This window comes from Camellia sinensis, chromosome 14 (assembly GCF_055761805.1).
Source record: "Camellia sinensis isolate YWXY chromosome 14, ASM5576180v1, whole genome shotgun sequence".
Lineage (NCBI taxonomy): Eukaryota > Viridiplantae > Streptophyta > Magnoliopsida > Ericales > Theaceae > Camellia > Camellia sinensis.
In genome coordinates this window covers 65,806,105-65,831,829 of record NC_138974.1, presented here as the reverse complement: position 1 = coordinate 65,831,829, position 25,725 = coordinate 65,806,105, and the positions used below count along the sequence as shown (strand labels likewise).

Here is a 25,725-nt window from a genome sequence, read left to right as displayed (position 1 = left end):
AAAGGTGATTAGTTTTTTTATTTTATTTTTATTTTATATATATTAAAAAAAAAAAAAACATATAAACATGAATGGATCTAGCAGTTTGGTCGCAAGAGGCCCAAAGTATGAAAAAAACTCATATTGTAGAATTTTATATAGAAAGACATGTTTGTTCATGGTTCATTCATTTAAAGTTGAAGAACCCATTATTGTTGTTAACATATATTATATTATACATTATAGTGCCTTTTGTATATATTATACTATGCATTGTAGTGCCTTTGTAGGCTGTAATTGTAGTGCCTTTGTAGGCTGTAAAGAGTTCACCCACTACCACCTTCAGACGCCTTTGCATTATCTTAATGTATATTTGTATGCTTTCGGTGAGCCAGTATTCCAACTGTCTCCTTCTCCTCTCTATAAAGAGAGCGAACTTATTCTCTTGTAAAAATACAATATAACATCAATCAATATATACACAATTTATTCTTTCTCTATCTCTATCAATTTATCTTACATGGTATCAGAGCTAAGTTAAGAACTTAATATTTTTCGCTTCACCGGCGGGCGGCAACCTCGCCTTGACCGCCCGCCGGACCTCAACCTAATCCGCTGCCATCTCTAACAATACATATAGCTTTCCGTTAGCCGCCACCCGAGGCAACTTCTCTCCATACCAAGATCAAAGCAGCGGGTGATTGGTTCCAAAAGCTCAGTTTCCAAAAAAAAAAAAAAAAAAAAAAAAAAAAAAAAAAAAAACGCTTAAATCTCAGATGCGCTGTGATCTCGTCCGAATGATCAGACGGCTGTGAAGGACCCATCCATCACGTTGGGCGCAGAAGTATCATCTCCTGTGAAGGACCCATCCACCATTCCACTGGCGCTACCCAGAATTGGACGACAGAGACTTACAAATCCGAGGCCGTACCCTCTTCTCCATCGTGGTCCTCGTTGCCTTCATCCTCCTCATCACACTCCTCTTCATCTACGCCCGATGGGTCTGCCGCCTCCGCCTCCTCCGACCTCCTCACGCGCCGCTGGTGGCCTTGGGAGAAACAATGCATCGCGTCCTGTCGCCGGCAGAAGCCTCAGAACGCCGCCGTGGAGCGGCCGATTTGGGCGAAATCTTGTCGCCGGAGAGATGCGACGAGGCACAGGACAGCCTCTGAGACGGCGTCGCACGGAGGTTTGCTCTCTCGCCGGCGAGGCTGGCAGTGCTATGCGGCACCTTCAATGCTCCGATCGCCGCCATTGTCCTCCGCACACCCCACTCTCGAGCTCCCTCTCTCTGCCAACCCATGAAGTGCAACATGAAATGAACACAACCAAAAAAAAAAAAAAAAAAAAAAAAAAAAAAAAAAAAAAAAAAAAAAAAAAAAAACCACACAGAGACACAGCGATATCTCTTCTCTCTCTCTCTCTAGCCGAGACCATCAACTCACATACCCAGCATCAACAACTCACGGCAGTCCAGCAACCTGGCCAATCATGGCCATCTCTCTCTCTCTCTAGAGACCCATGCACACAGCACACCCACACACTCCACACAGACACACGACTGCTACACAGGTTAACACACCCACACACCTACACACACCATTAACACTGATCTCTCTCTCTATCTGTGTTCCACCAAACACACCACAATTCTAAAATATTATCCCCACTCATCCATGTCTGTGTTCCACCAAACACACCACAATTCTAAAATATTATCCCCACTTAAAATATTATTTCCACTCATCCACACCCCACTTTCGTTTGCTTTATTTTATTTTATTTTTCGTCATCAACCACCCCACACCAGCACTCACTTCCCTCTTTTATTTATCTCTTTTATTTATTTGTTTTCCACCATTTTCCACGGAACGTGAGCCAGCTCTTTTCACTTACTTTTCCCTTACATTTTTTATTTTCCACCCATTTAAAAAAAAAAAAAAAAAAAAAAAAAAAACATTTCAAATTTGCACAACAACCCATATTTTATTCATATCAGGATCGCCTCGAGCATAATTTTACAAAAAAAAAAAAAAAAAAAAAAAAAAAAACAACCATCAACCAACCAAAACAGTAGCATTTTTTTCTTCTCTACTCTGCTGCCGGTCTTTTCTTCTTGCCTTCGTCCTGGACGGCCCTTGACCGTGCTGCCTCTGTGCTTTCTCCTCCACTGGGCATGATCACTACTCCCTGCTCCTCCACTGCAGCATATGGCGGCCCTCCAAATCGGAACATCACGGTGGCCTTCCGCTTCAGCTCCTTGTTTTCTGCCCTTAGCACGCTTATTTCTGCTCGCGCATCCTTATACATGCGTTGGAGCAGAGCCAGCTGGGAGTTTAACTGGTGCACCTCATTTGTCCTACTCTGTAGCCGGTGCGACAGATTTGTGACCGCCGTCATGGACTCCACACATGCCTTCAACGTATACTGATTGGCCTCCACATCCGACTGCACCGCCATTTTTTGCTCCACAGACCGCATCGGAAAGTTCAGCGGAGCAAACCCAGCAGTGTTTGGTTGAGGTTCACTGGCCACCGCACCAGTTCTCTCTCCTGTAGATTCGTTGAGGTCGGGAAAGAGGGTAAGCAGCCCGCGGGAAGACGAAGCCATTTTTTCTGGGCAACAGAGTGTTATAGAGAGTGTTACAGAGTATCTTCTCAGCAAAACCTTCTCAGCAAAACGAAGAGTTTTTCAGAGGATTTTCGCCAATTGTTTGTCTTCGCCTCTGCCTCAGCTCTGTCTTGGTTAAATAGCCGAGGCAGCCACGCGCATCGCGCGCCTCTTCTCGCCGACAAACTGGCACGCCTTTTCATGGCACGCCTTTTGATGCATTCGGGCACGCCTTTTGATGACACGCCTTTTGAGGGTGCGGGCACACCTTTTGAGGGCACGTCTTTTGAGGGCTCGATATCTACATCCATGTATATCTTTTGGGCAGCCTATATACACACTCATACAGTGTCTTCTACACCGGTCAGCTTTCTCAATCCCTTTGTTTCAACCTCAAATAGGTTTCTCTCTTCACACCTATTTGAGTTTGAGGGGGGGTTATACACAGTATCATGTATAAGTTGCTCATGGCGCACTCCCTAAGTCGCCCCCTTGGTGCACCACAATTTTCTACAACGGTCCGACATGACCCCATAAACTGTTATCTACAACGGTCTGACATGACCACACAGTGTCTGCTTCAACGGTCCGACATGACCCCGTAAACTGTCTGCTACATCGGTCCGACATGACCCCGTAAACTGTCCTGCTACATCGGTCCGACATGACCCCGTAAACTGTCTTCTACAACGGTCCGACATGACCCCGTAAACTGTCTGCTACATCGGTCCGACATGACCCCATAAACTGTCTGCTACAACGGTCCGACATGACCCCGTAAACTGTCTTCTACATCGGTCTGACACGACCACACAGTGTCTGCTACAACGGTCCGACATGACCCCATAAACTGTCTGCTACATCGGTCTGACACGACCATACCGTGTCTCCTATCCTGTTTTATTTATCAGTTTATTTTTCTGTTTTGTTACTCTCTCCAAACTCAAGTTGGTTAGTTCCTACCCTCCTTGAGTTTGCGGGGGGCTGTTAACATATATTATATTATACATTATAGTGCCTTTTGTATATATTATACTATGCATTGTAGTGCCTTTGTAGGCTGTAATTGTAGTGCCTTTGTAGGCTGTAAAGAGTTCACCCACTACCACCTTCAGACGCCTTTGCATTATCTTAATGTATATTTGTATGCTTTCGGTGAGCCAGTATTCCAACTGTCTCCTTCTCCTCTCTATAAAGAGAGCGAACTTATTCTCTTGTAAAAATACAATATAACATCAATCAATATATACACAATTTATTCTTTCTCTATCTCTATCAATTTATCTTACAATTGTAACACATAATTACAAAGAAAATATAGAGACCCTGAATTTCTGCTCAAAAATTCATTCCTGAATAGATTTTATGGTCCAAATTCAACTCTTGTTTGATGGATTTCACATGTAAAATCAATTTTAACCACACATTAACTTTTCTAAGCAATTTTCTGGACAAAATTCCAAGACCATAGCATAGCTGTGGCAAGAATGTCATTATGACATCATTCTAAATATGTTTTGGGAGAGGCTTTTCTCCAGTTCACATCGTAGACTGAAGCGCACTGTTGAGTTCGTGAAACTTGCCACGGATCCTTTTTCGATGATCTGATCCGTTCAATGTGTAAAATTCGTCAAGTACTTTATGCATGTAAAATATCAAGTTGATCAAATATCGGTATCTCCTTGATCGGAACACATTTTTGTCAATATATAGTAAATATGATTTTAAAAATATATTGTTAACAAAAATGTATTCCGATCAAGGGTCTACCATTATCCGATCAACTTGATTTTTTGTAAGCATAAAGTATTCGACGAGCCCTACGCATTAAACAGTTCGGATCATCGAAATGAGACTTTTATGGTCCCCACAGGCCTAACAGTACGCTTTAGTTCACTATGAGCTCGTTTGGGATATGGGTTGACTTTTTGATTATTTTAGCCTAAAGCTAAAAAGTCTAGTTTGGGATACGTTTTTTTGACTTTTTTTACTTTTGTAAGAAAAAAAATAAAATAATTATAAGTTGAATGTGACATTTTGTCCTAATTGGCTAAAATAACATATTTTATCTTATAGGGCTACTTTTTCCCCCAACCGTGCTGGAGACCCCTAGTCTCCAAGCACCCCCACCACCCCACACACACGTGGGGGTTGGTCATTGATTAAAAATATAATAATAATAATAATAGACCAATCACACTCCACTAGGGGCTGGGGGTCACCCCCATTTTGGATCTGGGCCAATTTCCTTTTCCCCCAATCGAGCATCCCAAACAAGCTCTATGTAAATTGGAGAGAAACCATCTTCATATATCTGGGATATAAAAAAATTTGTTTGTAAATCATGTTCCTGTTCAAAATATATTAATTGAACCCTAAGTATTATCTTGAAAATTTAATTTCATATTCTTAATTCACATTTACATTTCAAAATCTTCAACCTCTATTCGTTCCCCTCCCAAAACTACCTATTCAATGTAACAACAACATCATAGAATTTTTTTTTTGAGTATAACTCGTACAAATTGTTATCAACATCATAGACATTCAATCTTAACACACAAAGGCATGTAAAACTATACATATATATATGATAAGTGCAAAAGGTACTAATATCACCAGTGGAGCAATGGCAGCCAAGCTATACCAGCTCCAACAAGCCAAACTCCCAAGCTTTATCTGAACCAAATCAACCAGCGCCAGCGTCAAAAACACGCAGCCGGAAGCTGACCCAGCCGCCGACGCCAGAATCCCGGCTCGCAGCATCTTTAAATTAACGTGGTGCGCCATCTCAACGCCGCCGCCGCCCACCACCACCACATCGCCGCCGTCGTCGTCGTCCTTGGCGGTCCTGATGGCCTGTTTGAGGGCGGAGGCGATGAGGCTGGAGAAGAGGAAGGAGCTGAAGGAGTAGACGTGGAAGGCCACGAGGTGTTCGCCGACGGCGGAGGAGGCGGCGCAGGCGGTGGTGGGGATGAGGGTGTAGTTTGGGTCGGAGGGGTTGAGGGCGAGGCCAAGGAAGACGGCTAGGGTGAAGAGAGAGTTGACGTTGACTATGCTGTCTAAGGCCATTATGTGGATGCTCGTGGTGGTTAGGCTCCGGCGTGGGGTGTTGTTCATTGATTTGTGTGGTGGTGGTGGGGACTGAGAATGTGGTGGACTCAGCACCAACTTTTCCATTTTCTTTCTGATTTTCTTTTCTTTTCTTTTCAGGCAATCAGGAGTGGCGTTAAAGTGAGAAAATGGGATGGAATCGCGTGATAACGTCCTGTCTCTTCTCCGGCAAGCCAAGAGTCTGTTGGAAAGAGGAAGAGGGGGACAAAATTAAAAAAAATGTAACGCCGTTGCCGGGGATCGAACCCGGGTCACCCGCGTGACAGGCGGGAATACTCACCACTATACTACAACGACTTGACGTCTAAGTCTGCACAAATTATTTAATTTATATCTATATATTTTAAATTTTTATTTTTATTATTTTTGAGGAAACACATTGATAGGTTTTTATTGGTCTCAAATAGTTAACTGTTTAAGTTTGGTCTGTTAAATTTTTTAAATGATTTCAAATGAATTTTTTTGTTGAGCCGAGCTTAAGTAATTTGATATTTTTGTATTATTTTAGATTTATCGAACCGAGCTGAACAAGAAATCAATTGTTCAAGTTTTATTTAAAAATTTTAATGTGCTCTAAAATGTGTTGAAACTTGACTTGTTTACTTAACGAATTTAGCTTGAACGAGCCAAACACAATTTAAACTTGAACTGTTTGGTTTATTTATCATAGCCACAAAGGTACAAAATGACTGTTAAGGAAAGAAATTTTGTGATTCTTTCAAATAAATATAAAAAATCAAAGTAACTTTTCAATTAAAGAATTACTAGCTTGCATTTTGATTTATCAGTCTTGTTTGGAAAATTTTATTCTTAAAATATTTTTTATGCAAAATTGTTGATCAGAGAACAATGTGATAGTAAAGTTGGGAGGTTTGCCAATGCCTATATATTGATTGTTGTGCTCTAAGCCCTGGGAGCTGAGTGCTCTGTTCCTGAAAAATTGCGATTTCTTAATCAAAGTTTTAAAAAGTTATGGAAGTCATAGGACACTCGTGTAATCTTCTGAAAATCACGAGTTAAGTAGCACCATGGAAATGAAAAGTCAGTCATTAATTTGCTTTTACTTTTCGTGAGACTATCACCAAGTGGCAATCGTTTCAACTGAACAATCTTTTAAAGTTGGATACATTGGGGCGTTTGGGAACCTAAGTGTAAGGTTCAAATACTAAAAAATTCAAAATAGTTTCAAATTTTTTCTTAAACCAATGATTTATATTTAAAAAAAGAAAAAGAAAAAGAAAAATCAGCTGACAGTGAGGTAATCTACACTTAAAAAGAAAAAGCAGCCGAGAGTGAGGTAGCGTACACCTTCACGTTGGCAGTGTAAGCACAGTATAGTGACAGTCTAGTTTCACAAGCTAAAATGACAAAATATCTAAAAAGCCTAAAAAATAACAATTTTCCAAACATTCACATTATATGATCTATCAGGTAGTATTTCGTAATTTCCTATTGCATACTTTTTCTTCATATTTTTTTTGAAAAAAAAAAAAAAAATTGGATAGAAATTTGTGGATTAAAAAAAAATCAAGGAAATGCATATGAAATATAAGAACTTTTGTACAATTTTTTTTTGGGCTTGGCTTCTGTCCAGTCCTTAATCGGACTGGACCGTGCTGTTGAGCCCGTGGAAGTCCATCACGGGTCCCGTTTTGATAATCTGAACCGTTCAATGTGTAGAACTCGTCGAGTATTATAAGCCTGTAAAAAATCAAGTTAATCGGATATCGGTAGCTATGTGATCAAATCAGTTTTGTATTAAAAAAAATGGACGGTGAATAAATTAACGGTTGACAAAAATCTGATTTGATTACATAGCTACCGATATCCGAATAATGTGATTTTTTACAGACTTATAGTACTCGACGAGTTCTACGTATTGAACGGTTCAGATTATCAAAACGGGACCCGTGGTGGGCCCCCACGGCCCAATAGCACGGTCCAATCCGATTAAGGAGTGGACAGAAGCCAACGCCTTTTTTTTTCTCCCCTATAAATCTATTCTTAAATTTGAGATCTACTAGCATTTCACCCGTGCTATGCACGAGACAAAATAATATATTATTTAAATAATTATTTTAAGTTTTTATATTTTATCTCTCGTAAATGAAATTTTATATATAACTTTAAGAGTTTTGTTTTAAATATTCTTTTTCTATAATATATAGTATAGATAAATTAAAATTGTTGTATTGACAATTAACAATAAAAATTATGCTTTGTTATAAAAAAAAAAATGACATAGTTCTAATATTTCACTAGTTTAGAATAAAAATAAATGAATTTTAAAAAATTGTTATATTAGTTTTTGAAAGGGAAATAATTAAAGAAGTTTTAAAAATTTAATGAGTAAGAAAGAATTATCATAACATGTAACTTAAAATATCAACAAAAAAAAGTTAAAAATTGAATAAAGACTTTAAAAAGATGCGATTACAATTAAAACTAATGTCACATTTGTTAATAAGTATAATTTTATTTGGATATTTATTTATACTTTAACATGCTTATTTAAAACAAAAATAAAAATAAATAAAAATATTAATAATTTTGAGTTTTAAAATATGATTTTGTAGACTTGCCATCATTGAACAAATCTTATAAGATTTAAAATAAAATTTATAATAGAAAGAAATTAATGATATTGCAACATATGCATTTTAACAATTTTAAATTTTCAACAAAAATAGATTAGGAATTTGAATTTCAATTATCGTACAACATTTTTATTTATATAATAATATAAATAAGGATAGGTAATAGATTGATTAAAATTAATTATAAATATAGCTATATTTAAAAGGATATGATTTTGTATAACTATATTTTAAATTCTAAAATTTATTTCGTAATTATATGATCTATTAGGTGTAGTATTTCGTAATTTCCTATTGCATACTTTTTTTTCATTTTTTTTTTTTTGGAAAAAAAAAAGGATAGAAATTTGTGGATTAAAAAAAATCAAGGAAATGTGTATGAAATATAAAAACTTTTATACAACTTTTTTTTTTTCTCCCCTACCCATCTATTTTTAAATTTGAGATCTATACGCAACATAGCCATGAAAGATTGGCTTGAATTTACTATTCAGTGGTAATATGACAAAAGTTATCCACTTACATGGTTAAGTTTAGATGTTAAACTTCTTGAGGAGGGAAAAAATTGCAACTTTTATGTGTGTGTGTGTGTGTGTGTGTGAGAATTTTCGATTACATTGTCAACTCAGTATTCAGTTGGAGAGCACTGGCAGAATAGATGACGCCTGATTGACCTGCAGAAAGAAAAGATTCCGGCGGTGGTTCATCCACCCGGGGGCACTCCGACGATCAAGTCAGTTATCTTTCAACGATAAATCAAGTGCTTAACTCACAATTCAGAATATAAATTGCGTAAAACCCATGGGAGTGCCTTTCTTTTATAATTAACTCAATCCTAGTCCCAATAGAAGCCTTGCCTCAATGGACTTCTAGCTTAGTGCTTATCATGGACTCTTCAATAAATAAAGATAAATTTCCTAAGAGTTTTATCCTTATCCAGACTGAAATCCTTTCTCATTCTAGGACTTTTGTCCCTTATCCGCTTATTCCGGATTCTGATATCTTCGGAGATAACCTCGGCCTAGCCGAGATCACCTCGGCGTCGTGACCATGATACGTGGCACTTCGGTTGACACGTCGGCGTCACAATAGCCACGTGTTGGTACTTAGAAAATATATCCCCACAACTACCCCTAGGTTCTATTACCTCGACAATCTGAGGTAATAGAACCTATATCAGAACTTCCTTCCAGTACGTCGATTTAAAATTTCTTTAGCCGAGATCATCATACAGGCCGACATGTTTTTTTAAGGAACAAGAATTCTAAGAGCTCCTTTACGCGTAGGAGCTATCATGCATAATAACTTAACCATTTTAGCCACGCGTCTTCCTTTTACTGGATCGTACTTGATACACGCCTGTAAGTTGTTTCGCGCCTGCATGCGCCGTCTGACGCATACGTCGCTTTAGGCGCATTAATTGTCTTTTTGCCGCCGTTTCAGATTTTTGACAAAACTTCCTTCTTCTTTCGTCTTTTCACTTTACATCGTTTGTTTTTCTCAAGCTCTCAACTCTCTCTCCCTCTAGCTTCCTTCTTCAAAATACACCATTGTTGCTCCCGCGAAACTTTCTGCAACTACTTCTGTTCACTCCCTTCTGGCGAGGGTTTTTGCTAATCTTTTCCGTTGCTGCTGTTAGTCTGACTTCGGCGATCTCAACACCGGCTTCACTTTTTCTGGTAAGCCACTGTTCTTCCTGGTTTTATCTCTTGTTGCTCTTCAAGAAGTTCCGCTTTATTACTTGTTGCCATTGTTGTTTTGCTCAAGTATTCAATTATGAATCATGTATCTAAGTGTGTTTATTGCATGACTTTGCTTTTGTCCATGTCTTGAATACACACACTGCTCACAATTTTCTTAAACTTTTGCAATTGTTCTTGGCCTTATGCCCTTGCACTAACTCTGGCACAATGTTCTTTGATAGTTCATCACTGTTCTTAATTTTGAAACACATTTTTACTTTTCTGTTTTCTGTGATTTTTCCAGATTCGTGCCTTCAATCTTCGTTTCCATAGATCTAGGTTTGAGATTTGTTTGTAAAACCCACGAATCTTAGGAAAAACTGAAACGATTCCCCATAGATTCTGTATATTTTTGGGTTTTAGCCGAGGTCCGTTAAACCCTCCAAAACACTCTCATCTGAAATCCAACTCCTCTAGCTAAGCCTATCATGGGTATGTGGAAGAATATGGTAGACACCCCAGCCAAATTAGAGCACTTTAGGCGAGAGTTTGACATCCCGGCCGACGTTCATCTAAGGTTGGCTGGGGTGGATAATTCTATCATGCCCACAGCTGATTCTATGCCTTTTCCTATTGTGGCCTTTATTGAGTGTGGTCTTAGGCTCCCACTCAACATCCTTTTTCGAGAAGTCCTCCACTACTATAAGTTGAATCCGATGCAGCTCGCCATCAATTCCTACCGAGTCATCAATGGCATAATAGCCTTAGCCCAACAAGAGAATGCTAGGGTTACCTTAGTCGACATCCAGTACTGTTATACTATGTGCGACCTTTCACTGAAAGAAAAAGGTTATATCTATTACCTCAAGCTGAGGTCCACAGAGTATAAAATCATGGCCGACCTCCCAAACTCCAACAAAGGAGCTGGGGATGATTACTTCATTAACTCGGAGAACTAGGAGTTCGCTCCAGACGAAGACCTCCACCTCTATCCTCTTCCTCGAACAGTTTTGGTAGAGGGTAATGGTAAGAGCCCAGTGTTTACACTTACTTGTTTTTTAAAGTCTCAAACACTTTGATCTAATGTCTGCGCTATTGTTTTTTTGTAGTTCTTCCTCAGCCGCTGAAGGGCTTCCGCCAGTCTTTCTTTTCCAGCAAAGACTTGAAGAAACTATTGGATCTACCAGTCCACAAGAGAAGAGCCCCTTTGGTACTCAATTTTATTCCTACGTACAAGTCTGTTTTTTTCGACGTTCCAAAGAAGAAGAAGAAGAAGAGTCTGTCTCCTCCTTTCGCCATAACTCCTTAAGTTGCCTCCACATCTTGGCCAGATCAAGGATCGACTTTTGATCCAGCGGAGCAGCCGTCAACTTCGGCTCCATATCTGATCCCAATATCCCAGCGCCAACGCCGGCGACGAACTGTTTTTGCTACCGAGATGGGCCGCCAGAAAGCAATTGCTAGAGATCTTTTAGCCAATATTCCATCCACTATAGATGCTCAACCTGCGCCTTCTCAGCCAAAATCGAAAAAAATGATCAAGAAGGCTCAGCCAAAGGCAACGGTAACTCAGATTGACACTGAGGATACCTTGCCAATTTCGAAATTGGCTTCGAGCGAGAAAACCGCTTCCGTCCCCGAGAAGAGGTCTACCGAGGCCCAACCTTCTGAGTCTACCAGATCAAAGAAGCCGAGGTCATCCTCTGCAGCCACCTCGGGGTCTCTAAAGCATGATTCCCCCTAGGCCCCCCAAATAACACTAGAAGACAAGCCAGTGATGGCTGGCGATAGTGCCGACGATGTTAACATCGGCGTCGCTTTTAGTACCGCACTGCTGCTTCCTGGCGATCTCGACCGAAACGTCAAGATGAGCGAGTATGAAAATTTTGCTCTAATGCTCTAACGCTCTGTTCAAGTAAGTCTCCACACTTGGTGTCTTTTTTTCTTTTTTTTTTTATACTTAGAAAATTTTTCTAACAACTTTTGTTTTGTCTATTTTCTTCAGGCAATCCAGCACGCCCACTCCTTCTCAATGCAATCTTTTAAGACAAGGAAGGCGCTTGCCGACAAGACTAGGGAGGCCGCTGGTCCGCAAAAGACCAACAAAAACTTGCAATAAAAAATGAAAAGTCTAGCAGATCAGGCTGAGGCTGCCGTCAAAGCCAAAGACGTGGCCGAGGAAAAGGCAGAGGCTGTTGATGCCATAAAGAAGGTTCTTGAGGCCCAGAGAAAAGAGGCCGAGGAAAAGACGGTCGAGGCCCAGAAAAAGCTGCAAGATGCCTTGGCCACGAAGGACGCTGAGCTTAAGGCCACCGATCAAAAAGGATACAATGAGGGGGTGGCCGATGTCACGGCGGATTATGAGAAACAGGAAAAGCAGGCATGCAACAAGGGTTTCACCCTTGGTTGGATGACCTTGCTAAAAAAGCTTGAAATCCTCGATGACTCCCCCCTCAGGAACACCGACATCTTTCCTCTGCCATTCTCCCCAACTCCAAGCCAATCTGAAGACGATTCTGAGTTTAAGGAGGAGGCTTTGGTGAGGAAGTCAAAGGAAGCTGCTGGGGCCAAGTCCCCTACTCCAATTGAGCAAGTCCTGGACTTGACTCAAGATGAAGAGGGTGAGGAGGTTCCCAAGGAGGTTACTCCTGAGATGGCATCATCCGACGTGCCTCTTGCCGACAAGAGCCTCGATCAAACCCTTAATGAAATAGATGCTGAGCTCGCAGCTGAGAAGGTTGCCGAGATGTCTTCCCAGCAGTCTTCTGAACTTCAAACCCAACCTCCTCAAGACGCAGAAGAGTCTTAGTTTGGATGTTTTTCTTTTGCTTCTGTACTTTGCACTTTGGTTTGCTTTTGAAACAATGTAAGCTCTTCACATGGCCGATGTGCCTTCTTATAAATGCAACTTCTTTGTTTTGTTTGCATATTTGTCTTCCCTTTAATGCTCTTGTATGATTCCATACTTAGAATATTTTGCATATCTTCAATACACACTTTATCTGTGTAATTTTCTCGGGGTGAAACACTTCGGCCATACCCAATAACGGTTTACTTCGACAAATACATAAGTACTCAGTTCACCATAACCTTGGCCGTAATTTGTAAATTTTTCACAAATTTCAACAAATGTTGGACATAACCTCAGTTTAACTTTAACTTATAAATTTTTCACAAATTTCAACAAGTGTTAAACATGATCTCGACCTAACTTCAACTTATAAATTTTTAACAAATTTCAACAAGTGTTAGACATAACCTCAGTTTAACTTCAACTTGTAAATTTTTTACAAATTTCAACAAGTGTTAAACATGATCTCGGCCTAACTTTAACTTGTAAATTTTTTACAAATTTCAATAAGTGTTAGACATAACCTCAGTTTAATTTCAACTTATAAATTTTTCACAAATTTCAACAAATGTTAAACATGATCTTGGCCTAATTTCAACTTGTAAATTTTTCACAAATTTCAACAAATGTTAGATATAACCTTAGTTTAACTTCAACTTATAAATTTTTTACAAATTTCAACAAGTGTTAAACATGATCTCGGCCTAACTTCAACTTGTAAATTTTTCACAAATTTCAACAAGTGTTAGACATAACCTCAGTTTAATTTCAACTTGTAAATTTTTCACAAATTTCAACAAGTGTTAGACATAACCTCAGTTTAACTTCAACTTGTAAATTTTTCACAAATTTCAACAAGTGTTAAACATAATCTTAGCCTAACTTCAACTTGTAAATTTTTCACAAATTTTAACAAGTGTCAGACTAATTTTAGCTTGTATATTCTATCTTTCCAGGAACCATTTTCCAACTCTTTGCCCTCTAATGTGAACTTAAGTTCCACTTGGGTTCTCATTATTCATGCATTCCAGGAACATCGGCAAGTATAGTATAATTGTAAGAAGTCAAGCTAAAACTTTATTTATTTACTTTGGCAAATAACAAAGAACAAAAAGGTCTAATGATAGAAAAATTTCAAATTGCAAGTATTTCAAGGTCTTGGCAACTCTTTGCCTTCATTATCTTCAAGCCGATATGTCCCATTGCCCAATACTGAAGTGATTCTATAGGGTCCCTCCCAATTTGGGCCAAGCTTATCCTCTCTGGGATTCTTTTTGTTGACGACGACTTTTCTCAAGACCAGGTCGCCGACTTGGAACTCCATTGGGTTAACCTTTTTATTATAAGCCCTGGCAAGCTGCTGCTGGTATGCTGCCAGCTGAATTACAGCTCTCTCCATTCTTTCTTCTACTAGATCCAGATCACTGGCTAATAATACATCATTGGTCTCATTCTCTACTCCTTGGGTTCTGATCCCTGGGATGCCGACTTCCAGAGGAATGACTGCTTCTGTGCCATAAGCCATGGCAAATGGGGATTCCCTAGTTGATCTTCTAGGCGTAGTTCGATATGCCCAGAGTACACTTGGCAGTTCATCCACCCACTTTCCTTTTGCTGCCTGCAGCCTCTTCTTTATCCCATCTAGGATAACTTTGTTGGATGCTTTTGCTTGTCCATTGCTTTGAGGAAAGCTTGGGATTGAAAAATAATTCTTGATCTTAAATTTTGCACAGAAGCTCTTGATTAGCTTAATGTCAAATTGTGTTCCATTGTTGGCAACTATTGCTCTTGTGATCCCAAATCTTGTGATTATGTTCTTCCATAGGAAGCTTTTTACATCTACATCTTGGATCTTGGCTAGGGACTCAACTTCTATCCATTCGGTGAAGTAATCTGTTACTACCAACAGGTACTTCCTTTGCCTAGTTGCTTAGGGTAGTTTTCCAACAAGGTCCATGCCCCATTGGGCAAACGGCCAAGGACTGGGTTCAGGTTTGCTGCTGGTTGGTGTATCAGTGACGCAAACCTTTGGTACTTTTCACACTTCTTAACATAGGCCTCTGCATCCTTCTGCATGTAGGGCCACCAATACCTCTGGGTGATGGCCCCATGAGCTAGTGATCTGCCCCCAGCATGGCTTCCACAAATTCCTTCATGTATTTCATATAAAAAATCTTCAACTTGTGAAGAATGTACACACCTCAAAAGGGGTCCAGTGAAGGATCTTCTGTAGAGATGTCCTTCCGCTGTCAGACTGAATCTTGCCGACTTCAATCTGATCCTGTGTACCTCTTTGTGATTATCTGGCAGTTTTCCTTCTTTCAGGAATGCTACTATTGCATTCATTCAACTTGGTCCCATGTCTACACACATTGCTTCATGCTCTGTGGTCAGTGGTTCGATGCTTGGGCCCGACAAGTAGTCAACCATTATTGTCCTTGCTTTTTCAGGTTGTATTACACTACCCAGGTTGGCCAGTGCATCGGCGTGACTGTTATCATCTCGACTAACCTAATGTAGTCGGCAATTCTGAAAACAAGGCCACCAACCTGTTGACCTCTTTTGCGTAGGCCGACATTCTCTCGTCTCTGGCTGCAAACTCGCTTGTCGTCTGGTTGACTATGAGCTGGGAGTCGCAGAAGACTATTACCTCATCTGCTTCTGACGCTACTGTCAACTTCAATCCTGCAATCAATGCTTTATGCTCTGTTTCATTGTTTGAGGCCTTGAACCCCAGATGAATGGACTATTCCAATATCTGTCCATCTGGAGATACTAGTACTACTCCTGCCCCCGCTCCTTGTTGGTTCGAACTTCCATCGACAAACAGTCAGAAGGATTCGCCGATGTAGATGCTGCAGGGTCTGAGTTTTTCTTCTTTCCTTTGTTCTGTTGCCTTCGGCTGGGCTTCTCCTTGCTTGCTATGACATCGTTCACCTTGGCTCAGCGGAGCTCGATGTATGATGGATTCTAGTGTGAACTTAGCCACGAAGTTGGCCAAAACTTGGCCTTTGATTGCTGTTCTGAGTCTGAACTCCAGGTCATACTGGCCGAAGGTCACTGCCCATCTGGCTATTCTCCCTGTCAGGTCTCTTTACTGCAGCAGGGACTTTAATGGATGTTCAGTGAGCACCACAATTTTATGGGCTTGAAAGTAATGGTTCAGCTTCTTTGAAGCCATTACTAAGGCCAGCGCCAACTTCTCTAGGGATAAATACCTAGTCTCTACATCAGCCAGGGTTTTGCTTACATAGTAAACGGCCCTTTGTTCTCATTTTTCTTCTCGGATTACCACTGCACTTACCGCATGTTCTGAAACTGCCAAGTACAGGAACAACCCCTCTCCGAGCTCTGGATTTGAAAGAACTAAAACTGTGGTCAGATACTTCTTTAAGTCGGCCAAGGCGGCTTCGCACTCCTCGGTTCATAAGAAGTCTGTGGCTTTCTTTACTAAGTTGAAGAAAGGTTTGCACTTATCTGAGCTTCTGCTTATGAACTTATTTAGGGCTGCGGCCCCTTCCAGTCAGTATTTGTACATGTTTTGCCGACGTCAGGCTCTTTAACTCTAGGATGGCCTTGATTTGATCTGGGCTGGTCACCAGGTATCCCAAGAACTTACCAGATCCAACTCCAAATGCACACTTCGATGCATTGAGTCAGAGCCGATATGTTTTAAGGATTTCAAATACTGCTTTTAGGTCGGCCAGATGACCTTCAGGTTCCTTGGTCTTCACGACCATGTCGTCGATGTAAACTTCCACCGTTCGGCCAATCAGGTGTCTGAACATCTTGGTTACCAATCTTTGGTAAGTTGCTCCTGCGTTTTTCAACCCAAAAGGCATCACTTTGTAGCAATACAGCCCTTTTGGGGTGATAAACGCAGTCTTCTCTTCATCTGGGGGGTACATAGCTATCTGGTGGTACCCCCTGTAGGCATCTAGGAAGCTCATCATTCCATGCCCTGATGTGGTATCCACCAGCTGGTCAATCTTGGGTAGAAGAAAACTGTCTTTGGAACAGGCCTTGTTTAGGCTGGTAAAGTCCACGCAGACCCTCCATTTTCCATTCTTTTTTTTCACCACTACTGTGTTTGATAGCCATGTCGAGTAGTTTATCTCTCAAATGGCCCTGGCCTCCAGAAGTCTGTCTACTTCTTCCTCCACTACTTCAACGTGTATCAACGTTGGTCTTCTTGCTCATTGGATTACAGGTTTGGCCGACCTGTCAACGTTCAATTTATGGCAAGTGACCTCGGGGTCAATACCAGGCATTTCGTAAGGTGTGCAGGAAAAACACTTCAATGTTTGCTCTCAAGAAAGCCTCCAACTCTTTTTCATCTTCTTTGGCTAAGCCCGAGCTGAGAAGGAAGTAGCGTTCTTCATCCCCCTTCTGGATGAGGATTTTTTTCAGTGTTTCTTCACTTTTCTCGGCTGGCTCCTTGCTGACATCCTCTAGGACTTCCACATCTTCGTCTTCGATTTCTGCCCTCTCTGGTTCTCGTATGCTGCAGGTGGATTTCATTGCTGCCATGGAGCAATTCTTTGCCTGCAGGTGATCTCTTTTGACTTCTTCTATCCCATGTTCTGTTGGGAACCGCAATAGTTGATGCAATGTTGAGGGAACAGCCCTCATTGCATGTAACCATGGCCTTCCCAGGATAGCATTGTAAGGGGAGGGCGTGTCGATTACGGTGAACTCTGTCTTTATCTTCCTGGTGCCAGCCTGCGCCTCCTAGCTCGTTGTTCCCAGTGGCCACGTCGGTATTCTATTGAACCCGACCATTAGGTCATTGGATTGCTCCATATCGTCTGGGTGAGCCAAGCTCCTTGTAACACCTGACGTACATGATGTCACAAGAGCTGCCTTGGTCGATTAAGATGTGCTTCACTTGGCACTCCTCGACCTGGAGGGATACTACCAAGGCATCATTGTGGGGATGTTGGACCATCTCAAGGTCGACTTCAGTAAAGGACACTGCTGGTCCTTGGTACACCTCGGCCCGATGTCATTTTTTTCCGACCTGGTACACGTGCTGTAAGTGTTTTACTCTCTGGGTCTCCCCCCTTATTTCATTTTCGTTGACCTTCGAGTGAATTACATTAATTACCCAAGGTCCTCCTGCTTGTGGTTGCTGTGTTGGGGGAGGTGGAGCTGCTGGTGCCTGAGGCAGTCTTGCTTGTTCTTCCCTTGTCCTAGCCTCATCTACAAGACCCCTCAAATGGCCTTGCCTTACCAGGTCTTCTAGGTGTGCTTTTGTCACGACCTAAACCCGCCCTTATGGGTTTAGCACCGTAACCGGCCAGTAATCCAAGATTACCGAAGGCCTGCTTAACAGTAATACAGTAATACAGAGTACAGGGGCTGGCGGAAGCCAATACGGTAAATAAACAATGTCCAATGAGCTGTGACAATCTGTATGCAAAAAGACTTTCATTCAAATATATACAGTCAGACAAAACAGTATGTACATATATACAATCGTTTAGTTCAGGGACCTAATCCCTATTAAACAGTACCGTAAAAGTCTATACAGTCGTACAAAATAAATACAGAGACAGACGGGGAAATTAAAAACACCCCTAGGCCGTAGCTTGACAGGCTTGGAACCTCGCATTGAGGCACATAGGTTGGCTCGACAAAACTGGAGTTTACCCCGACGCTTCTAGCTGCGGTCTGGTGCCTGTACACCTATATATATATATGAGCAGTGTGCTAAAGCCCAGTGAATAACACAATGCGTAAAGGGGTTGAGAATGAATGTCCTTACAGTAATGAAAATAGTTTATTAATTCAGTATATCAGTCATTCAGTCATATGTGGTACATCCATTAGCAAAACAGTACAGTAAACAGTAGGTCTTAAAAGACCGAACAGTAAATGATGGCTATTAGTCAGTAACAGTAGGGGTTCCAACGAGGGAACCGACAGAGATCTCTGTAAGAGTAACAGTAAACAGTAGTTGCAAAGGATGCCACAATACAGTTCAGAATATAGGACATACATTCATTCAATTAACAGTATTAGTTCAGAAAGCAGTACAGTTCAATTGTTCAGAAAATAATCATTTTGAACATATCTTTACACAGTTGTTACTCATAGAGTTCTGGGCTACAGTAAAGCTAGAGCGCGTCCCTAGTCGCCAACCCTACACAGTTTACAGATTGAACACACACTAAGCTACACAGTTGGAAAAATAATAACTTAATCCCTAATTTGCCTCGGTGTGATTCTACATCTATATCCTCATTAAGATGCCTTAAACTAGGCCTAATAATGCCTAGGATGAGATGAGGATGTAAAAATCCACTTTAGAAGCATTTTCAGAATTTTCAGAAAACAGGGGTCACGCTCGAGCGTAGGTTACTCCGCTCGAGCGGACATGAAGACAAAGGTTTTCCGCTCGAGTGTAGACTTACCCGCTGGAGCGTTCTGCAAAACAGTCAAAAGTGCTGGATAGGTGAAAATCACGCTCGATTGGGCACTCGACACCCGCTCGAGCATGAGACATAATGTCCCGCTCGAGCGTCAATTCTTCCGCTCGAGCGGACTTCAAAACAGAACAAAAATGCTGGGAGCACGATTTCCACGCTCGAGCGCCAGTCACCCCGCTCGAGCGTGAGTCCAAATTTTGGAAATTCCAGATTTGAACCTCAAGCTCAAAACCAAGGTTTAAACCATAAATTTCGATCCCCTTGGGCCAATTTTCCAGAAAACACATCAAAACTCATACTTTAACATGATTCAAAACTCAATTTGTAAAATCAAGGCCCAAGAGTGTTTCAAACAACTCAATTTGAAACCAATTTTCATGAATATGAAGAACATGCAAACATGCATGAATTTAAACCATTTCAAAGCTTTAAATACAAGCTCAAATGAGCTAACTCTTACAAAAACAAGATGAAAACATGGACTTAACATAACCATGAGCATGCATGTGACAATTCTCCATGGAGTCAACTCAAAATTCAACAATTCAAACATGCATGCATGAATTAAGCTATAATTCAACAATTAAGAGCCATAACTTGGCTCTAGACTTCAACTTGCTCAAAACCATGCAAGAATTAATTCAAAACATACACAAGAAGCAATGAATCTACCTTAAGTCTTGTAGTTCAAGATGTATAAGCTCAATTTTGCAAAGAACTCTTCAATTTACTTCAATTACCAAGCAAAACTCAAGATGAAATCAAGCTTCTCCTTACTCTCCCTCTCTCTCGGTTATGTTTTGAGGAAGTGGGTGAAATGATCTCACAATTAAGTCCAAATAACAATGTAGGAAATGGCCACTCAATGGCATTTTGGCAAATAACCCAAGTTGATACATTTTAACTCATATTAATCCAATTTAATCATACCAAATCAATTTTCAGATAAATATGCTCTAAATTCACATTAATTCTAATGATCATAGAACATCAATCAATTTTAGATTCGGCCGCCGATAAGGCCTTCAATTCACAATTTAAACACAAAGGCATGAACAGATAATCACACAGTCAACAGATAGACATACAATTAAACAGATATACTTAATCAATTCAGTTCCAGATTTCAGTCAGTCAGCTCAGTACTTCAATCAATTTAGTTACCAATCTCAGTTTAGCAGTAATCGGTAGTTTAACGGTAAACAGTGGTGAGGATTGTTACAGCTTTCAGGGCTCTACAACCCTGAGTCATATGCTCATCTTCATTATGGTAAGCACAATGCTTACCAAGGCTTCTTCCCATAAATTCTCCTGGCACCCTAGCTGGTGCTCTAAAATAGGGTTAGGATCGAATTTTGTCCAAGACTTTGTGGATTGGGATTCGGAACACAGTTGTGACTGCCTGTGCAGCCCTCAGTCTTACCTCTTACTTGGTGGACCCGTTGTTACCTCGGTCTCGCTTCGGTGAGCGATTACCTTTTTCTTGCTTTGTTTCCTTAGCTCCTGACGTGTCTTCCTCGGCTCTGGCATACTTCTCGATTCTAGCCATGAGCTCTTCCATGCTTTTTGGCATTGTCTTTGCCAAAGACTTTCGTAGTGGACAGTCGTCTTTTAGGCCGTTCTTGAAAGATACAACTGCCACCTCTTGGTTGCACTCGGGTATTCTGTTAAACACGTCATGGTACCTTTTTGCATAGGCCCTAAGGCGTTCATTCTTACTGATTCTCAAAGTCATCAATGCGTCCACCCTTAATGGCTGTAGCTTGTTTGTCACGAATCTGGCCAGAAACATTTCAGCTAGGCCTTCCCAAGTCTTCACAGTTCCCTTTGGCAGTTTGTGAAACTAATCTGATGCAATCTCCCCGAAGGATAAGGGGAACACCTTGCAGAGCAGCGTCTCGTTCCCACTATGTAATGCCATCGAGTTCAGGTATAATCCAACGTGAAAGTTGGGGTCTGACTTATCATTGTATATTTGGAACCTCGGCATACTGAATCTCTTTAGAGCCTCAAACTTGTCCAATTCCACCGAGAATGGTGTTCTCGGTTTAATAGGAGAAGTTACCTCGGTATCGGCATTCTGTTGTTTCCTATTGAGGTAATCTCTCAAGTCTTCTTTGCTCCGTCCAAGAGCTCGGCTATCTCCCGACTTCAATCTTTTTGGCATACTACTCTCAGCTTCGTTGTGGGCCCTTTTCGACCTTTCTTCATGAGTTGTGTCGAAGCACAGCTCTTGCCTTTGAACATACCGATGTTCTTTAGGGTCTACCTCCTTGGTGTGATGTGTCCTTCGAGACTCTTCCCTCATCGACTCTCCTCGCCCGACCTCTCTTGAAGGCCGGTGAGAGTGTCTTTCACTCCTGGTATGCTGGGGGGCTATAGGGAGTGTTTTCTACCCTCCCTTCTGGGCATTAGCCGCTGGAATCGGTGTGTCCTGCAATGGGAACGATGGCTGCATGACGTTGTTTTGCATCATAAAATTGACGATCGATTGCAGGTCTGCCAATTTGTTTGCCATCTCTTTCACCTCTTCGTCCCTCCACAGGCATCTATCCTTCAATACCTGGAGGTCGTCCTCGTTGTAGTACCCGCTTCGATCTGATTTCTTTGGCACATCGCCATCCTGACCGACGTCTTTCTTGCCGTGATTCTAGTTCTGAGTCTCCTCGTTGCGACCATCTTCCTCTATATTAGGATCAATGTGCTTACCGTTCCCAGCAGGGGTTTCGTTCCCAACCTTATCCTTCTGTCGGTCGTTGGCCATCTATTCTCATTTCTTTCCCACAGACGGCGCCAAATTGTATGTGTCAATTTCCGACCATACTGCCAACTCAATATTCAACTAGAGAGCAGTGGTAGAATAGATGGCGCCTGATTGACCTGCAACGGAAAGAGAAGATTCCGGCGGTGGTTCGTCCACCTGGGGGCACTCCGACGATCAATTCAATTATCTCTCAACAATAAATCAAGTACTTAACTCACTATTCAGAATACAAATTGTGTACCTTAGACCCATGGGGGTGCCTTTATTTTATAGTTAACTCAATCCTAATCCTAATAGAAGTCTTGCTTCAATGGACTTCTAGCTTAGTGCTTATCATGGACTCTTCCCTAAGAGTTTTATCTTTATCCAGACTAAAGTCCTTTCTCATTCTAGGACTCTTGTCCCTTATTCGCTTATCCCGGATTCCGATATATTCGGAGATAATCTCGACCTAGCCGAGATCACCTCGGCGTCGTGACCAGAACACGTGGCACCTCGGTTGACACGTCGGCGTCACAATGGCCACGTGTTGATACTCAGAAAATATATCCCCACATTATGTATTCAAAATAAACTTTGAATACATACAATCACGTATCAACTAAGAATTCTTGACAATTAGATTACTCGTAATATAATTCCATTCCTAAAGGCAAGTGCTGCCTACAACAAAGTGGTGTGAGTTCACTCCCCCAAGTAACTAAACCCTTTTGTTCAATTAAAATAAGAAAGAGAAAATATTAGACTTTTTGTTGTATGATATGATTATTGTTTTTTTTGGTTACACGAATGATATGATTTTTAATTTCTTGCTACCATTCAAATTCAAAGGCATTTGTCCTATTAAATCAAAACCAATCTCATCCTTACTCAAATTTTAATTGGTCTGGAAGTTGTGTTGAAAACTACTGTGCTTAAACAGTATAAATGAAAAACACAAACATTGTTTTAACATATAACAAATCGAATCAAATCAAACCGAAGTCTTACACGGACAGCCCACAGGAAATTATTACACATTAAAAATTGCAAACTACCAAAGTTGTACAAGTATATGAGAGGCCATGTACCAAAGTAGTCTCGGATCCCAGAACTCAGAAGCCACGACTGTTCTCATCCTTGACCACGGTCACCGGACAATTTGCGTTCACTAAGACATGGCCGGTCACGCTCCCCAGCAGAACCCTTTAAATGATCCGTCAGTTCAAGAAAAAAAAAAAAAAACACAATCAGGTTGTTGCAAATCCAATGATTTGAGTTTTTGATTTTCTTTCCTGAGAAACAAGCAAATATTGAATAAAATGATAACAGCGGATCTACTTGCATAGAATCCGAAAAGATAACAGAGCAGACCCATCTCCATCTCTGTTCTGTGATCCTTTTTGTGAACGGATTCTGTAAGTAGATTTTCGATAAATACCTTTGGATAGTACCAAGTCCTCTGCTTCCCATGATCAAACAATCCAGCTTCAGCCCTGCAACAGCCTCACATAGTTTATCTCTAGCATCTCCCCAGTAAATCTTTCCAACAACAGTGATCTGTACTCAGAATTCAATTAACATGTAAATAACATACATAAGAGTATGTATGTAAATAACATATATAGATTAGATATAGAATCAGGATAAACCTCTTTTTGCCTGCAAGTAGTGCCAAGAATCCCAAGAACCTCAGGATCAAACTTGACACCATACGTCTGTGATACCTCCTGATCACCGAGCTCCGCCAATGGAATCAGAGCTGCAACAAACATCTACTTATCAGATCAAATCAAATTTAAAAAAAAAAAAAAAAAAAAAAAAATTCATGACGAACAAAGAAAAATTAGTAGATTATTGAGATTAGTACAGACGTGAACCCGTGGTGGACCAGAGGAGATTGCGAGATTCATCCCCTTCATAGGGCATGACATGGATTATGAAAAGGGTGTCTTGTTTGTCAAGCAGATTATCAACAGCCCATTTTAGAGCTAACTTACTTCCCTTTGAGAAGTCCATGGCCACACCTATCTTTCTGTCTTTGGTCATTTCCCTTTTTGGGGATCTTCTTCGGTGTTCAATTCCAGAAACAAGAACAATAATAACACTGCAAGACCAAAGACTTGCAGTTTGAAGCTAAAATTTCACTCAGATGGGAAGTTATAGATGATGATAGTGTGGTGGTGGTTTGAAATTCTGGTTTTAAGGTAAAGTTTGACTATCCTAAATAAGTACACATTTTTTATCTTTTTATCTTTTTTTCATCACATCATCTCTTTACTTTTCTGCACATCTTTTCGTAAAAAAACAAAAAGTGCACTTATTTAGGTCATCCCAAACAACCTCTTAATTTAGGCTTTTTTTTAGTAGTTTTTAAATTTTATTGGCTAAAATATGATGTAAAAAAAAGAATAATGCTATGGATCATGAAAAAAATATTATGAAATGTATCATGAAAATTTTTCATCATTTGATTAGTTTATGGTGTTTTATAAGATGTATACTCCAAAGGTGAAAAATCTTTCATAATTATCTCCATGATATTTTTTTCATAATTCCTAACATTATTAAAAAAAACCTAATATGTTTGAAATGATTTTTTAATTTTTTACGAAAAGATGTGCAAAAAATAGAGAGAATAAAATCTTTGACTTCTTGGTATTGTTGACTTTTTATTTTTTTTAAGTGACTTTATGACTTTTAGGCTAAAAAGTGATATTGTTAAATGAGACCTTAGTGAAGTTCTTAAAGTGAGGGAGTCAAATGTCACATGTCGGTGTAAGATTTTTGTGCCAAATTTTATGTATCTTGTCTCAATTTACTCTAAATATTAGATTATGTCTTGAAATTCTCGTATCTTAAAATTTTCATATGATCTTATAATAAAAAATGCATTAGGACAAGAGACAAAAAAAATTCTGATCAATCATATGTCATTTTGCTAGAGTACAATAATTATTTTTCAAGTGTGATGGCTCAATTTTTTTTTCAAACAATGCCTCTTAAAATGATTGTAAATCAGGGAGTCGTGAGCGTTAACTTGAATGAAAAGTCACTCTAGTTTTATTTGGAAAATTTTCAATTTAAGTCTTAATATTTTACTTCACCCGATATGTGAGACTAACAAGTAGTCGTGTGCATCCTGAGTTGTATTCCTTAATAGTGTGTTTGGTTAGGGGATTTGGAGAGAGATTTGGAAAGGGAAAGAAAAAAGGTGTGTGAAATTATGTGAAATATAGGCATGATTTATTCACATTTCACCTACCTTTTCCATTTCCCTTTCCAAATCCCTCTCCAAACCCCCCAACCAAACACAACATAAATGACTCCAAAAATTCCCATCCAAGATTGATTTTTGGTTTTAAAAGAAGGGTTGTAATCAGAAGCTTAATTATCAAACAAAGAAAAATTTTATTTATTTATTATCAAAGAAATCATCTAAAAGTGGGAGTGGGATGGGACCTGTGAATGGTGGGATTTGAGGTAGTATTGACAAAAACAGAGGTAGAAAAATGGAGGAGAGAAAGCCCAGTATGTGTGCGTGATCAATGCTGGTATTATTTGGATGAAGAAGCTGAACAACAGGTTCCACCTAACAACCAGTCTACTCAACCACCAATCATAGACATCATTGAGTTTGTTTGTTGGATGTGAGTAACAAACCTTTGAATCCAGTGACTCTGCAAAGTCAACCATTTACTAATTTTTTTAGTTACAT

At 40.2% G+C, this 25,725-nt stretch overlaps 2 protein-coding genes and 2 non-coding genes across 4 annotated transcripts; all 4 read right to left on the bottom strand.

Annotated features, from left to right (window-relative positions):
* Positions 1-747: 747 nt before the first annotated feature.
* LOC145812558 (small nucleolar RNA snoR114) lies at positions 748-833 on the bottom strand. The gene has a single exon (XR_014355998.1). It is a non-coding gene; the product is annotated as a small nucleolar RNA snoR114 (small nucleolar RNA).
* A 4,227-nt stretch (positions 834-5,060) lies between these two features.
* On the bottom strand, positions 5,061-6,182 carry LOC114276277 (uncharacterized). The gene has a single exon (XM_028218062.2). It carries the CDS (start codon positions 5,767-5,769, stop codon positions 5,143-5,145), a length of 627 nt encoding a protein of 208 aa, XP_028073863.2. The 5' UTR covers positions 5,770-6,182; the 3' UTR covers positions 5,061-5,142.
* TRNAD-GUC (transfer RNA aspartic acid (anticodon GUC)) lies at positions 5,929-6,000 on the bottom strand. The gene has a single exon. It is a non-coding gene; the product is annotated as a tRNA-Asp (tRNA).
* Positions 6,183-22,921: 16,739 nt separating the features above from the next.
* Positions 22,922-24,301, bottom strand: LOC114313169 (universal stress protein PHOS32). Its single transcript, XM_028259538.2, has 4 exons — positions 23,882-24,301; positions 23,660-23,769; positions 23,449-23,567; positions 22,922-23,213 (listed from the first exon to the last, which is right to left on the bottom strand). Exons 1-4 carry the CDS (start codon positions 24,054-24,056, stop codon positions 23,123-23,125), a joined length of 495 nt encoding a protein of 164 aa, XP_028115339.1. The 5' UTR covers positions 24,057-24,301; the 3' UTR covers positions 22,922-23,122.
* Between the last annotated feature and the right edge of the window lie 1,424 nt (positions 24,302-25,725).